Source organism: Xyrauchen texanus, chromosome 17 (genome assembly GCF_025860055.1).
Source record: "Xyrauchen texanus isolate HMW12.3.18 chromosome 17, RBS_HiC_50CHRs, whole genome shotgun sequence".
Classification (NCBI taxonomy): Eukaryota; Metazoa; Chordata; class Actinopteri; order Cypriniformes; family Catostomidae; genus Xyrauchen; species Xyrauchen texanus.
Genome location: NC_068292.1, coordinates 21387391 through 21404960, shown reverse-complemented (window position 1 = coordinate 21404960; position 17570 = coordinate 21387391). Strand labels below are relative to the sequence as shown.

The window sequence follows — 17570 nt, the reverse complement described above, 5'->3', positions numbered from 1 at the left end:
GAATGTACCACCATGTTCTATTTTTTTCTGCAAAATATGTACAGTAATTAATGTGAACTAAAAAAAGAAAAGGAAAGTTATGGATAATTACATGCATATAAACAAGAAGGGGATAGTGATGTGGAAATATACCTCTTCCCACAGAAACCCCACACCTACCTTTAAACCTATCCCTACCCCTTAATCTAATCTTTAAACCCCAACTTTATAGGAGAGAGAGATTTAGGCATCCAGACAGAACGTGGAATCTGTACATAAAATAGTTGCTGAAATAGTGAAAACTTTGATGCTTTAAGCTCATCAGTAAATTTCAATCAATAAATTGAGGCGTAATTATCAAATACACATGATGCCTGTGAGTTCATTTCAATTTAGGTGTTGATGTAAAATCAAGAAAGTATTTTTTTTCCTATTGTTAATTTGATATCACCTTACATATGTAGGCTATGCACCACTAAAAACATTCTGGCCTACGTATTGACAAATGTGGAAAACATAGTAAATTAAATACACATTATAACTCTAATTATTTTTTATTGCATTGCAGTTTTACAGGATTATTGAAGAGACAGAATGGACAAATCATGGTGTAGCTATGACTAAAAAGACAGTAGGATATTCTTACTGAAATTACATAGGGATGTTAAATGTTGTAAATGTTATATACAAAAAATAAGGAAAAAGGAATAGGAATGACAGTAAGCTACAAAATTATACATTTACCACTGTTCTCCTTATCATTACAAAACTTATTTGAAAATGTATTTTCAGCAAATCAGTAGATACCTTATATTTAGAAATATTTATTTTATTATTGTAAAACTATATGGGGAAACAAGCAAATATGAAAAACAAATAGTTAGATGTAACATCTCAGGAACAGTTCATACAACAACTCTAGAATGCCAGTGGGCGTTTTTCAAACTGCATTTTTGTGCCCTTGAAGGGCACTGCGAGAAGGAAAACGCCACTCAAAGGGTCATTCAAAATTGTAAAGAAGTAAGAAAATGCATTTTTTTTGCACTTTCCTACTGCAAGACTTTTAGTGAAGGGTACATTCATGCAGTCTTAATATGCTCCCTTCAGAGTGCCCGCATAAGGAGCTCTGTTCTCTGAAGTGAGTAGGACATAGGGATGATCACTTTCGATTGGAATTCGCACAATGTGTAATACTTATTTATTAATTTGGAGAGACTTTAATCATTCACATTGAACAAATATAAAAACAACAAAAGCAACAACAAAACATTTACGTTATTTAATAACATCTTCATTTTATACAGACCTGAGTTTACTTATTATTTACTTATGATGCAGTTATTTACGTATATATTTTGTATACTTTAATGTTATATTACTGAATGATTATGTACAGAATCCATATTGTTAAAAAATTACCACTGTGAAGCTACCTGCTTCAGCTGAAACAGTGGAGATTGTCACTGCCATGTGTACAAAGAAACATTTCTGAAAGATAGATTAAATGACACTCCTCTGCATTCCTCATTATAATACAGTCTTTATGCTAGCTAAACAGCAAAGCCACTAGAAAATATATATATACTTATATGTACATTGCTCCTCTGTCAATATATGTACCTTACTCCTTTGATATAATACTAGTGCAAATGTTTAAGGCTGCCAAAGAAAAAGATCACTGATTGTTTACATATACCAGTTTGATGCCATATACATTTCAGAAAGCAGAAATGTGTGAGGTGTCCACTGACCCTGACCATGCAGAGCTCTTCCAGGACATCAGCCCTGCTGGGCCCTTGAGTGTGAAACCTAGAGGTCTCAACATGTCCAGCAAATGCTGACGAAATTTCACCCCCACAAAAGCATAAAGAATTGGATTGACACAGCAGTGTAAGTAGCCCAATGTGGAAGTAGCTGTGATGGCTACATCCATTGCTGTGCTGCTGATACATGCTTGGTTATTGGAACTGATGTTCTTATTGCTTTGGATGGTTTCGACGATGAGGGTGATGTTGTAGGGTGTCCAGCTGATGAAGAAGGCCAGTACTAGGGCTACAATAACACGCATGGCTCTCTTTTTCTGCATGCCCTGGGAGCCGCGTTGAAGCCGCACAATGATAGAAGAGTAACAGAACAGCAGCATGAGTGCCGGCAGTGCGAAACCCACCACATGGTAGAGCAGACGAGTGGCCAGTTCCCAGGAAATAGAGGGGTAAATGGGAACACATTCTATTTTATCTTGACGTCTGGAGTCTGAAATGGCCTTGAGGTATGTCCAGTCAGGAATGGAGAGCAGTAGACAGAACAACCAGATGATCAGACAGCAACAGTGCGTCACCATGGGCTTTTTACGAGAATACATCTGCACTGCATGGACAATGGACAGGTAACGGTCAAGACTGATGCATGCCAGCATGAAGATGCCACAGTAGAAATTGATCTGATGTAGAAAGAAAGATTTTAAACCTGAAGCTGATTCTTAACATTTCCTACTGAATATCAACACTACAGTATTCCTTCCCAAACACTGGCTGCCGGGATGACAATGTGAAACAATGTTAAACAATGTGAACGATACACACATTTCATGATACAATGCAAGAACACCACAAATGCTTCTCTCAAATGTATTCAAGGATTTGACATAAATGTTTTTTTAATCATAAATGCCACAAAAGTGTCTGACATTGGCAACAAAAAACAGAGTTATAAGTGTCATGTTTTTCTTGAGAAAATATGTTTGTCTACACTCTAGTCATTTATATTTGTGTAGCACTTTTCACAATACACATAGTTTCAAAACAGCTCTCTAGAAATCATGCCTTGTTGTCTGAAATCACCCTGTGAACAAGCTGTAGTAACTATTGCATGGACAAAACTCTTTTCAATGTTGAAAAGTGGTGGAAAACTCAACAGGAACCTGACCTCTGGTTCTACGATGCATATATGTTGCAGGATGGGGAGGGGGGGTTGTACTTGGTTGTTTTGATTATTGGGGGGGTTACCTCTCCTCATCCCCCACTACAGTACAATCTACTTTGTGCTTGCCATTGATCTTCTCGCCTACTGTATGTACTATGAGTGTGTTTCTCTGTTTTCCTGTGAGCACTCAGTGCCGCCTCTCCAGGGAGGAGACTTTTCCGCAGCTCTCAATGTTCCGCTGCCTGATTATATTTAGACAATAATGTGCTTGTTCATGTTCATGTATCATACGATACATATGCCTGGTATTGTATAGTGAGTGTTGTATCCTACGATACAATCTTTTTTTTTACACCTCTAGTAAAAATGGGTTCTGGCTCAACTTGTGCAGGGTTTGGCCTATCACATCATGTCATCTATAGCCACTCCTTTGAACAGTAAGCTACTGTCAAAAGGTGACGGCTCTGTAAAATATCTGCAGTATGGAGCCACATGCTTTTTCATTTAGCAATTTTTATATGCTAAGCAATTTAAATATGCTAAACGTAACATTATCTGCTAAAAACACAAGTCAATGCAACTGAAAACACTGGAGACCGGAAAACAAAAAAACAGGCTTCTGTTATGAATTGTGGAACACTTCTGTGTTCTTAAAAAAGCTGGATGTATTCTAGAATTGTATTATTCATCTTAGCATTCATTCCTCACTGAGGACATAATCTAAATCTCCACTTTAACTTTCAGTTTTAGATGTGAAACTAAACAGGCACCACATGTGAAATTCAGATGTAAAAGTGAAAGTGGAGATTTAGAGCAACAAAAAAAAAAAGGACTTACATTTTGATCCGTTTCTCACCCACACCTTTTATATGGCTTCTAAAGATACAGATTTAAACACGGAAGTCGTATGGATTACTACTATGTTTATATTATGACTTTTGGAGCTACAAAGGTCTGATCACCGTTCACTTGTACAGAGCTGAAATATTCTTTTAAAAATCTTTGTGTTCTTCTGAATAAAGAAAGGGGGTGACATGAGGGTGAGTAAATGATGAGAGAATTTTCAACTATCCTTTTAACATGACATCAGCTAGCAAAATGTAAATTGTGGTTTCTAAATATCTCTTGAATTTTTATGGTTTCTGACAATTATTCACCTAACAAAAAGCTAATTGTGGTCTGCACAACTGTGTTTTTACTTACTGTGAGTAAACCCATATTTTATGTATATAGTCTGAATTTTTTTGTTTGTTGTATACATCTTTCTTTAATATGCTTTGCTTAGTTTTTCAAGGATGTGAGCAAATCATATCTGTTAGTTGCATCTTATTATTTGCATTGATTTATCCAAGCTATCAGACCAAACCTACAATATATTATTGGCTTGCATTAAGATCATTGAGGTGTGACAGGGTGGAGCGAGAGGAGAGAGAGAGAGAGAGAGAGAGATTTTCAGACACCTTTGTGTGTTTGTCTTTTTGGTTAAGTTCTTCATTAAAATACTATTTATATTCTCAAGCCGGTTCTCACCTCCTCCTTTCCATGATTCCCTTTACACTAGGTTAAACAATACAATAAAATAGAGAAGCAGTGGACTTATTTATTCAATTTTTCATGTTAAAATTAACTTAGACACTTGGCCCTGAATACTCTTGCCCACCTTGAACAAAGCTCCAGTCAGCTTGCAGAGTCCTGTGCCAAAGCTCCATTCCTTAACTGCCTCTACAGCCCAGAGCGGCAGTGTTAGCAGCAATAGACTGTCTGCTATGCTCAGATGGAAGATGAAGATGTCCGTAACATTCCAGCTTGCCTTCTTTTTCCACAGCACCACCAGTACCAGCCCATTTCCCACAAGCCCCACAACCAGCGCTACAGAGTAAAGGACCGGAATAAAAATGGCATTGAAGTGCATGCTAGTCTCCTGATCACAGACCACTCCACAGCAGGACTCATAGTCACCGCTGTAGTTATCATAACTAGATCCCCCAGAAAAGTCCTCACTGCTCAGGGTGATCGTGGTTTTAACATTCATTTTCTGCAAAGAAATATTAATTAGAAAGTGTTAGTTTCTATTTCTACCAGTACACATTATTACAAAGTGCTCACACTTTCACCACTTTGATTAGTATTCACAAGTGACTATGAGAGCTAAAATGTTGTGACTGTCCAAGCATTTTATATGTGAAAGACTGAAGTGTGAATGTGACAGCATTTTGTATGTGAAAACGTTTGACTAGTTGCCTAGATGTCCCCTAAAAAATTACAACTTACAACATTTACTCTAAACAGATCTCCTACAGTTATAAGCCAGACATCCTTTACATTTGAAGTATATTAGCTGAAGGAACGTTTATTACCAGAAGAGGGCAATGAGACAACATGATGGCAGTCAAGCTGATTTGCCAAGAAAGAAGCATAGGTCTCAGTGGAACAATAATGGGCGTTTCTCAATCGGTGGGTGTTTTCAAATCGGGATGGGCGTTTCTGAACTACCCAATGAAAGTAAGGAATCTCAGTGTTGTAGGTAAATAGTGTAAAGCAATTGATTGAAAAACGACTATTTTTGTTCTGCAGAGACACAAGTCTCAGAAAATTACGTTATACAGTATGTTAATATTTAAAATATGTTTTGTTTAATGTCTGTTGTCATTTCTTTTCAGGTTCAAGTGCTATCACATTCAAGTATATGACTCTTTCAAGCAGATACACGAAATTGGAAAACCACACTTGCCACAGAGCACATTAATGTTTTTATTCATAGCCTAATATACCTTTATTACACATGGTTTTTAAGCGCAGAAGTAAATGTTTACAGGGTAAAAACATCGACAGCGACGAATGCGAGATCAAAGCACATGCTATTTTCACTTACCCATTTACTCCAAGACAAAGAGATAAACCCCACTCTTACATTTGAATGTCTTTCCAAAAGAAAAAGAAAACTAGAGAGCGGTGGGTTAAAACAATCAAACAGGATGAGAGAAAATACCAGATAATACAAGTTAATCTCTGAGCAGATTAACTAAACCCATGGTGTTATACATGTTATACATTTACACGTAATATATATATTTTTAAATGTATAAAAAAAAGCGAGATTTACGCTGATATATAAAGCGGAAACGCGTCATCACAGTCAGAAATCACAAAATGTATATTGAACTGAAAACTCATGTGACCTCTAATAAAAAAAATAAAACTCATGTGACGTTTACATTGTTGCTGATACAACAATGTTGTTGTTGGTCAACACCGCTCGCAGGGTCATTCCTGGAAAAAGTAGGCTACCATGTCTTTGAAGATGAGTTTCATTTGTAACAGTAGCGGTTTTAACCACCACGTAAACCACGCAAATGGGTGGAAAGCACCGCAAAAAATGCTTGAGGGGTGATATGATGTTCTGGGGACACGCGCGAACACGCTGTTGTCAGCACTCAATTAGAGCGGTTCGAGTTATAAGTCGCGTTTCGGGAAAGCTGAGTTTTTAAGGAGGGTTCGGGTTTGTAATTTATTAAATATATATGGAGGCCATACGAACTTTTTCGTGCACGCGCTCTCACTTATAGATACGCGCGAGCGGATGAGTTAGGTTTCTAAATGCATCCTGAGACACCTGCGTTCTGTTTCAGTCGTTGAACTGTCTAGATTGGGTTCTTTAGCGCAGGTGTCACAAAGACTGAACGTTCTGAACAAGTTCAGGTAGCAAAGAGGTGAACAGTCATTGAAAGACTGTTTCAATGTTTCATATTATCCCAGATTGTTCTGCAACAAGCAAAGTTTCAGCGCTTGATAAACTGCAATGTTTTTTTTCTCTTAGTGTCTTGAGGGGTCGCCGTGCTTTCTTTGTTTATTACGAATGTTGCCTACAATGATTACATAAAATACAACATCAACATCAGAACATAAACTCCAAGTGAAAGTAAATAAGACAGGAAAATATTACTATTGCATACAACAAATCCTCAGTAATACTAATATGACAAACTGGACAACAATTAATAATTGTTGGGTTATAATATTAATATATAACAACTGAATTACAAAATGATACTGGGTGAAGTAGTACATTTTGCACACAGACCAACACAAATATATATATATATATTGTTAAAATCTAGGTAAATAGTTTCTTTTTTATCACTGTGGAAAAACTGGAAAACATGCATTAAGTGTATTTTATTTCATTAAACATTGTGAATGTACTTTGCTACAATGGTTGATAGGATGAATTTAAAATTATGATTTATTTTTGAAGCAAATATTTTTGAAATGGGGCCCCGGCTTGGTCGGATGCTTGGTGCATCAGAAATCGTAAACCCACCCCTGGTAGCCTCGTGTAGGCTACATCTATTGTCATGAATCTACTATTTAGGGGAAACCACGGTATTTACTGAAAAATGTTCGCAATTTCTGTAATTGAAACCCGAAATCTTTGGAGGTGGAAATTGCTCATTGCCTGGTATTTCCCCTTTATTTTGGATGAACCGACAGTAGAAATAAAGTAATCTCTCCCAGTCTTGTCCCAGTGTTTTATTTTTATTTTTATTATTATTTACTTATTATTATTGCTATAATTTCTGATAATCATTATTCACAAATTGAACTGAAGATGATCAATAATAAATATAAAATTAAAAACACATTACTTGCAACACAAGGAAAGCAAGAAATAAAATCTAATGCTTTTTCTGAGCAGAAAAAGGAAGCAAGAGTAATATTACTAAAACAATAAAACAGCCGTGAAAACATTATTGTCATTTTTTTAGCATTGATGCTCTCAGAAAAACAAAGTACTAAACTGTAAAATGTAAACTGTTCTAACTTCTTGGGGGAACATAATTGTATCGGACATATTGTGTACACTGTAAAAAATGACCGTGAAATTTACAGAAAAACTATGTAAAATCCCTACAGAAAAGTATTGTAAACCCAAAAACATATATTTTTTGTTTGAATTACAGTGATTTTTTGTAACCTATTAAACAGAATGTTTTTGTTATATTTACAACAACAATATGTGATTATAATCAAATTTATTTGTTAAAACTACAAATATTGGTATCAAAAACAGAGAAATACTGTAATACTCATAACAAAACAATTTTGTTAATTTGACATGCAAATATTGTAAAAAATAAAGTTTTAGTCAGTTGTTCTTAAAAAATACAAATGTAAATCACTTTACAAGTTTATGCTGTACTTTTATCATGATTGATGAAACGATGCAAATTGAGGTAATAAAAATGTTTTCACAAAAAATTAATTGTGAACCTGAGAGGTTGCCTATCTTATATATAAAAATAGGCTACAATTATAATAACATTGTTTTTATAATTTAGGCTTTATTGTTGAGTGTGTGTATAAGACATTAAAATGATTGATATAAAGTAATAGCCTACTTCTGTTCAGTCCTTATCCTTGTATAATGCCTTATGTTTCTTTTAGTCTTTCAATTTTAATGTAATAGCCTGGTTTTCTACATTGGCCTATTGATAAAATAATAGTAATAATTTGAGCATTGTGTCATTATCACAGGCTAAACAACCAAACAGTGCCTTCACATCACTTTATGATTTATTTGTATAGCCTACTGTATTTATAGAGTGTGTGTATAAGGAATTAAAATTATAATTTTCTGTTCAGTCCTAACCATAATCCTTGTAGGCTTTACGTTTCTTTTAGTCTTTAAATTTTAATGTAATACTTAGCCTAGTTTTCTATTTATATTTATAAAATTTGAGCATTGTATCATTTTCACAGGCTAAACAACCTAACAGTGCTTCCTCTAACCACAGACTTGTACCTGTCCTCTCTCATTGTGCACTAGTCTGCCTAATTTTGAATTTCATAGTGCGCAATTGAAGCTCGTCTCTGATTGGATACTGAAGTGAGAGCGGGAGAAGCACGAGCTCCTTGTTCACGGCTGCTGCAGCTGCTGTGCTAACGTCAATTAACTTGCGAGCCAGCGGCGATTGCTAGAGAGAAAACAGAGGCACAGCAGAAATCTTCGGACCACTTTGTCATTTTAAAAGTTTTTAGGACAAATCTACGATTTTAACACAAGTTTTTTGGAGGGTCTGCTGCTGTTCAATCCGAAAATTGAAAGTTTGCAAGGTAAGCTTCACATTTAGCCTACTTTTTTTTTTTCCCAAGACCAAACGAAAATGTGTAAGCACATGGTGTAAGCTAGCACCAGTTGATATTTAATACCAGTAACGTTAATGTTAACGTTAACGTTAGCTAGCTAGCTAGATCAATGCGTGATAACTTAGTTAAGCTGAATAGCACAGGCAAACACTTAAAATACTAAAAATGATCACCTGCGTCTTTTGTAAAAAGAAATTGGATACATTAAGAGGCTATGTACTACATTGCAGAGTGCATAGAAATGAGCCCCGTTGTCTTTTCAAATGTGTTGGCGCCAACTGTAGTCAAACATTTACCACTTACTCAGCTTTCAAGGGCCATTTTTATCGTGTGCACAATGCACCTGCACCGCAAGCTGCTCCTATAGCTGTTGTTGCGGATTTAAAATGCGCAGTTTCATTATGTGCCCGCCATTTTCACACGGTGAAAGAGCTAGTGTCTCACTTAAATGATCATATTGGAGAGGGCAGGTCGGTGTCATGTCCAGTAAGTGGTTGTAAGCACGTATTTACAAAAAAGTCATCATTTACTTCTCACATGTGTAGGAAACATAAAGCATGCTCCCCAGATGGTATTGATAACATGTACAGGGAAACTCGACCTCAGCCCCCAGATATCATTGCCAGTACAGATGATTCAGAAAACACACATGAAGCCATGCCAACAGCTAGTGCAGCCAGTGATATGCCAGAGAATGATAGTCAGTCTTATCTCAGAAACATGTGTCTCTTTTACCTTAAACTGCAAGGACAGCTGCTTATTCCTGCCTCTACTATACAGACTATTGTTGAGGAAATGCAAAATGTGCATGAGTTAGGTCAAGCCTATACAATAACTAAAGTAAATACTTTATTAAAACATGATATGAGCCTATCAGATGAAGCAGTCACTAAAATCTGTGACTGCATTAAAGAGTCAGATTTGTTCTCTGCCTGTCATCAGGGACAATTAAGAACAACATACTCCAGAAATCAGACATTCACAAAAATGTTTAAATACACCGAACCCCAAAAAGTGGCATTGGGAATGGATGAAAACATGACAGAAAAATGTGCTTACTACATACCAGTGGCAGAAACTCTGAAGAGCTTTTTGCAGTCACATTTAGGGAGGAATACACAGTCAAAACAGTTTGGAGATCCTGATGTAGAGGTTTTTACGGATTTATATGATGGACAAAATTTCAAATGTCACCAGTTCTTTAATGAAAACCCTGAAAGCCTCAAACTGATTTTGTACCAAGATTCATTTGAAGTTGTGAATCCCTGGGTTCTGCTAAAAAGACGCACAAAGTTCTTGCAGTCTATCTTTCATTAGCAAATTTACCCATTCATTTGCGTTCAAATACTGATAATATGTTTTTAGTCTTGTTGTGTATTGAGAATGACCTTAAGCGTTTTGGAGTAGCCAAAGTTTTCTCAGAGTTGTTGGCAGATCTGAAATCCTTGGAGACCGATGGAATAAATGTAGATGGAGAAACCGTAAAAGGGGTCTTTACTGCATTGCTGGGGATAACTTGGGTTCTCATTGCATAGGTGGGTTTACAGAGAACTTCAGCCGCTCTCATTATTTTTGCAGGTACTGTGAAATCACAAGAAGTGAGTTTGAGGCTGATCCGAATGTCTGTGGTCCTCCACGCACCCCAGAGACGTATGACGCGGCTGTTGCTGATCTCCAGGCTGAAAACATCCAAGGTGTCAGAGGAATAAAGGTAAAGTCTATCTTTAATACCCTTGAGTCTTTTCACGTATCCCAGCCTGGTCTCCCGCCATGTTTAGGTCATGACCTCTTTGAAGGAGTCTTGTCATATGATCTAGCACTGTACCTGAAGAACATTATAAAAAAGCAAAAATGGTTCACATACTCCCTCTTAAACAGGCGCATCAAACAGTTTAAGTACAAAGGATCTGAAGCACTCACAAAGCCATGTGCTGTCAACCCTGACGGAGCCAAGTTATCGGGGCAAGCCATTCAAAACTGGAACCTTTTGAGATTGCTACCAGTTTTGATTGGTGACAAAGTGCAAAACCATGAGGATGAAGTATGGCAGTTAGCTCTCCAGCTAAAAGACATTGTGGATCTTATTTGTGCTCAGAACATTTCCTTGTCCCAGATAGCATATCTTGACATTTTGATCCAAGAATATTTGGAGTCGAGAAAGATGTTGTTTCCTGAAATTCAACTAAAACCCAAGCACCACTATTTGCGCCATTATTCAGCACTGCTCTTGAAATTTGGTCCATTGATTAGGTTATGGACAATTAGGTTTGAAAGTAAACACAGTTATTTTAAAAGATGTGCCAGACACTTGAAAAACTTCAAAAACATTTGTCAAACTTTGTCAGAGCGTCATCAGATGTATCAGGCATATCTTTTAGCCGGGCAAGAATGCAGTAAACTACTGCAAGTGAAGGACAGCTGTGCGTTTTATCCCAACCTCTACAGTAACGCTATTAAACATGCAGTCAGGGAGTTAGCCTTTTCAGAGAGCAATACCACAGTTACCACAAACATTCAGTACAAAGGCACTGCATATAAAAAGGACAGTTTCTTGTGTACAGAAATTATGAGTATATGGAGATTGGTGAACTTCTACTCATCTTGATTCAAAATGACACATCTGTGTATGTTTTGATGGATATCCACAAAGGCATCTTCCTCTCAGAATACCATCTGTATTCTGTGACAAAGGACAGTCTTGGGTTACAGTGTATCAACATTAATGACCTGCCCGATTTCTATCCTTTGGTGTCATACATTCTTGATGGATACCAAGTCATTCCACTAAAACACAGTATTGTGGCAAAATAAAGTCCAATTAAAGCTCACTTCTCACTCTAAATAGTTTGACATTAATAAAAGTGTTACCTGATGCATGTCCCTGCTCTGTTAAGTGTATGTACTGTATATTTTTTTCTGTTCTGTTCGAAGGTGGCATTTTTTCTTCAATGCAAATATGAGTGACTCAGAGCAAACATTCCTAGATGTCGCCATCATGGAAGTCCTACCACAACTTCAAGCAGTGAACAAAAACATCCTGGAAGAGCACTTGCAGTCCATTGGAGTCGAGACGTATGATGATCTACGCTCGTAACGGAGGCTGATTTGATGACTGCATTAAGACCTGTACAAGCCAGAAAGCTTCTTTCTGTTTGGAAACAGAAATGTAAGTAAAAACACCACACAACCCACAACTATTCAAAATCAAAAGCAGACATGGACATTGTGTAATATTGTACAGTGTGAATCATAATCTTATTTTTTTTGTCATTTAAAGACCACACTCCTGAGAACAGCTCCCTATCATCTGTGGAAGCCTCACCTTCCCAATCGCGGTCATTGCTCTCTGTTTCACCCCAAAGTACATCGTCAACCTCCTCCAGCAGCCCAGGAGTTGACACACATTGGGATGACAACTTTGAAATTCCATGGAGTAAATTTCCTGACGAAGTGATGCATTCTTTGGAGAGGGAAAAAGGCCAGGCCCAAAACTGAGGAGGAAAATGGTCCGGATTGTTGTGACTGAGATGATGGAAAAATGCCCTCATGTAGGTAAAAAGCATTCAACTGACGTTGCAACAAAAATGGTGGCAAAATATCCCAAATCTCTCCAGGATGTAATAGATGGTGATATTGTTGGAACAGGCTACCATTCACTTGTCAAACAGTTGCTAAACAGAATTGAAAATGTGAGGCGCACTTCAACACCCAAAATAAGAAAAAGAAAACATCAGACTGATGTCTCAGACCACACAGACGAGATCCCATTAGAAGAGAGAGCAGCAATGCAGGATACTTACGGATGCATTAAATGGAATGTAAAATTTCTGCCCCTTGAAGAAACTCAAGAGAGCCAGCAGCAAAAGATGGAAAAACTCAAGGTGATGTTCCAACACTCTGATGCCAATCCAGAAGAGGTAAAATGTCTAATGAAGTCCACATTTTATACCCAGCGTCAACATGTCAACCAGGGAAAAAGTATCAAATGCCTTAGAGAGGAGTGGCCGTTTTGGTTTGATGAACTTGGCATGTCAGTCCACTTCATGGAACTGACTGGGATTGACCTCAAAGAGACATTCACACGAAATTTGGATTTGAAGGGAAAAAGGCTTCTCAACTACATGACCACAGTTTGTGTCAACAAGAGCAAGAAGCTCCTTCAGAATTATGCAAGGCTTCAGAGGATGCGAGGACTGCAGACTGGCTGCTCAGATGATGTGATAGAGATGCTCCTGCTTCTGCTCAGCTACTTTGATGAGGAGTCCATGTTCTTCCATGTAGAAGATACATGTCTGGCAGAAGAGGTCCAACTGGAGCAAGTGCCTCTGACACCCACTGTTATTGTCTGTGGTAAGTCTGTTTCATATCTCTTTTTTTTAAATTGCACTGTTTATAGAATTTGTCATGTGAGTGCAGCGCTTATTAATATAACCTGTTAAATTTGTTCATAGGACAGTCCTGCTATTCCGCAACAAGGTACATGCTGAGTCTGGATCGGAACCTTATCAACACAAACATCTCCTCCTTCATTTCTGCATTGTGCCTCATGTTCGGGAGTTACTACTGTTTTAATATCCATTATCCATCTGAGCTGGCTTCAACTCTGGAGTTTCTTCAAAGGTGAGTAAACATGGCTTACTCATTTTTCAGACCTGGGAGTCTGTCTCTGAGGTCCCGGTCTTAATCCGGACCTTAACTAAGGCTGGGACTCAAGGCCAAGAGTCAGACCCAGACTAAGAGCCGGACTCAAGCCCGGTCTTAGTCTGGGTCTGACTCTTGGCCTTGCCTCTGGGTGTGGCCTGAGTCTCGGCCAAGCTCGGACCCGGACTCAGACTGTTATATGTGTGTGTCTGTCTCTCTCTCTCTCTCTATATATATTACATTACACACACCGCTCAAAAAATAAAGAACACTTAACACAATGTAACTCCAAGTCAATCACACTTCTGTGAAATCAAACTGTCCACTTAGGACACTGATTGACAATCAATTCCACATGCTGTTGTGCAAATGGAATAGACAACAGGTGGAAATTATAGGCAATTAGCAAGACACCCCAATAAAGGAGTGGTTCTGCAGGACCTGCAGAACCACTCCTTTATTGGGGGTGTCTTGCTAATTGCCTATAATTTCCAGTTTGATTTCACAGAAGTGTGATTGACTTGGAGTTACATTGTGTTAAGTGTTCTCTTTATTTTTTGAGCAGTGTGTGTGTGCATATTTTTTTTTTTTTTTTTTTACTGATCAATTAAAATGCTTAATATGCTTTTATTCTACAGGTGTTTTTTCTCCATAAACCCAGAAAAAGGAACCAAAGTAGAGAACAAAAACTCCAAGCGTCGTCTCAACGTGAACCCTCGAGTCCTCACCCTGATACAGGAACTCTCCGATCACGAGTGGTGTTAAGCCTAAGTATGGACTCTTTCTGTGGACTCTGACTGTTTGTTTAAGAGGTACTGTTAGTTTTCGCTTTAAATCCACAATGTGTATTATGGTTAAGGCACAATAAGTAATTTTTGTTTTAAATGCACTATGTAACTTTTTCTGGTAGAGGGTCCACCACCTGCTTGTTTCATGAAGATGTTCTTTCTTTGTGGGAATGTTCCACAGTATGGTATAAAACTTATCTATCTTGCATTTATTCAATTAGAACTTTTTTTATTGCAAAAAATAATCTTAAAAGGAACTTCGCCGACATTTTGGGACTTTAGCTTATTCACTGTATCCCCAGAGTTAGATAAGTCCATACATACCCTTTTCATCTCCGTGCGTGCTGTAACTCTGTCTGACGCACCCACCGCTAGCCTAGCTTAGCACAAAGACTTGAAGTAAATGGCTCCAGCTTGCATACTGCTCCCAATAAGTGACAATAACGCTAACATTTTCCTATTTATATGTTGTGATTTGTAAAGTCACAGTGTGTACAAATGACAAGGTCATATGAGAGACAGCCATCTTTTAACCGTATACATACTGGGAACTATATTCTCAGAAGGCGAAGCACTGCTACTTGGGCGGAGTGATTAGCGCAACACTCTGAGCTGAACTCTCTGCTCCTCACCACGGGGCTTCTCAGGCGCTGCGAGTAAATCACTCCGCCCAAGTAGCAGTGCTTCGCCTTCTGAGAATATAGTTCCCAGTATGTATACGGTTAAAAGATGGCTGTCTCTCATATGACCTTGTCATTTGTACACACTGTGACTATACAAATCACAACATATAAATAGGAAAATGTTGGGCGTATTTTGTCACTTATTGGGAGCAGTATGCTAGCTGGAGCCATTTACTTCAAGTCTTTGTGCTAAGCTAGGATAGCGGTGGGTGTGTCAGACAGTTACAGCACGCACTGAGATGAAAAGGGTATGTATGGACTTATCTAACTCTGGGGGATACAGTGAATAAGCTAAAGTCCCAAAAAGTCGGCGTGTTCCTTTAACAAACATGCATTCTTACTTTGAGGGGGCTCGCCTCTCCACAGATCTGACCTGTAACTTGGCCTTGTTGGCATCACCTGATTGTCTCCATGGAGATAGATAAGTTTATGCCATACTGTGGAACATTCCAGACAGGGAGAGTGGGTGGTTGTTGTGAATTGGGTTGTTGTTGAGCACCTGACACTTAAACTTTGTGACAAAAAAATGTCCAGATTTAAAGAGGAGTAACTTCTGGAGTATTTCAACTGGGATTCATATTAAAATAACCATTGTAGCTTCTTTGCATGTTGTATACATTGAAAAAAAATGCATCCAATTGTTTTATGCCATACTGTGGAACATTCCAGACAGGAAGAGTGTGTGTTGCTGTTGTGAATTGGGTTGTTGTTGTGCGCCTGGCACTTAAACTTTGTTCAAAAAACGTTTGAAAAGTTTTCAAACTTTGTTTGAAAAAAAAAAAAAAATGCATCCAATTGTTTACAACTATTGACTATGGCTGTTGAATAAATTTCCCAAAAGTGATATTTTCCTCTCTTGTCTTTTCTCAAGATGTATTTTTTAGATCTACCACAATATAACTTCATTATTAAAACATAAAAATACAGCATATTATGAATAGATTTTATGTTTAATATACAGAACATCTCCATTTAAAACGCAGTTTTACTGTTGTTTTTAGCAGTTTAAATTAGTTTTATGTATGATATTTCCCTGTTAATTTTATAATTTATTGATGCACAATAAGCAATTATTACATGTAAAAAATACAGGAAATGGTCTATTTATATACAACACAGTTATGCAAAATTAACAAAAAACATTTGTAGAATTAACCGTTTTTTAATGTGATTCACCCGTGATTTCATTCACTGTAAATCAATTTACATATTTCGCCAGTAAAGTTATCTACTGTGCTGCTGTATTTTTTACAGGAATTCTCTGGTAACCACAGCTGCCAGCGTTTTCCTGTAAAAACAACGGGTTTTTTTTTACAGTGTACCTTTAAAAGGTACATTTATATGTTTCGTTCTTCTGGGAGAAAAAATTAACACGAACAGTTTTTTATTTCTTTTACATTAAGTGCATAATGGCTGATGCCAAATAAGTAGCCTGAAAAAGAAAAAGGTTTAAAAGGAAAAACACTTACGCAAATGTGGTCACAACAGTTGAGAGGTGCCAAAATGATTGACACATTGAGAGTGGCTCAATTATAACAAAGTATAGGTCACAGCAGATGCGTTGTAAAAGGGAGGAGACAGCCGCAGGGAGCACCCTGTTAAAAGGAGGAAATATGATAACAATCAGTTGTCATTCATAATTCTATTTTAAATACTCACTTGAACTTTCTTCTCAATGAAATGTTATGCTCTGGGAAATCCAGAAATATGATATGCATGTTACTTGCTGGCTAAACATTGTTCGTTGTGCATGTCTGTGAGCTTAATCATTCTGTGGGACCTTTCCTCATCCAGCAAAAACATTACAGAGACATTGTAACTCCAGTGTTCTAACTGATCATTGCATTCCTGTGCATTTGCAATTAACAGTAAATACAAATTCAACATTTCACTTGGAATTTATTTATATTTTGAATCAGGTTAGCTTTTTTTATAAGCATTTATCTGTTTATTTTGAATATGCTTTTTTCAAGTGTTATTTTCTGTCAAGTATGATTATGAAGTTGCATTTTTGTGCAACAGAGTGACAAATTATTAATGTGAAGTTAAACACTTTTTCTTTCTTTTTTTTTCCACGTTATCTTGTCTGTTGCTCATGCGACGGGGTGTTTTTTTCACACCTTTTCACCACGTCCGGTTCTCTCACCTTTCTTACATGCACACATCACTGCACACAATTCATCGTGTTCTTTTTGGTTTTCTTATGACCAGAGATTTTTTATTTGCGTCAGTATGTACCTGTCACTACTGTAACAGCAAAGCGAAATTCACAACTTAAAAAAAAAAAAGGAGAATAGAGAAGAGAAATCAAGCAGAGTTTGAAAAGAAAAGGGAAGCGGGGTAAAGTTGGTTTTAAGTTCGATATTCGTCGGAGTGTTAGGGACCATCGGAAAACTCCACACAATAAAAT

The 17570-nt window shown here is 37.4% G+C and overlaps 2 protein-coding genes across 2 annotated transcripts; one reads left to right on the top strand and one right to left on the bottom strand.

Moving 5' to 3' along the window:
• Positions 1-543: 543 nt before the first annotated feature.
• On the bottom strand, positions 544-16647 carry LOC127658125 (C-X-C chemokine receptor type 3-like). The gene is made up of 3 exons (XM_052147238.1): positions 16630-16647; positions 4562-4936; positions 544-2419 (listed from the first exon to the last, which is right to left on the bottom strand). Exons 2-3 carry the CDS (start codon positions 4931-4933, stop codon positions 1697-1699), a joined length of 1095 nt encoding a protein of 364 aa, XP_052003198.1. The 5' UTR covers positions 4934-4936; positions 16630-16647; the 3' UTR covers positions 544-1696.
• On the top strand, positions 8739-14619 carry LOC127658124 (uncharacterized). The gene is made up of 6 exons (XM_052147237.1): positions 8739-9015; positions 10627-10759; positions 11980-12214; positions 12326-13398; positions 13500-13668; positions 14328-14619. The coding sequence occupies exons 4-6, from the start codon at positions 12552-12554 to the stop codon at positions 14452-14454; spliced, it is 1143 nt and encodes a 380-aa protein (XP_052003197.1). The 5' UTR covers positions 8739-9015; positions 10627-10759; positions 11980-12214; positions 12326-12551; the 3' UTR covers positions 14455-14619.
• Positions 16648-17570: the final 923 nt, after the last annotated feature.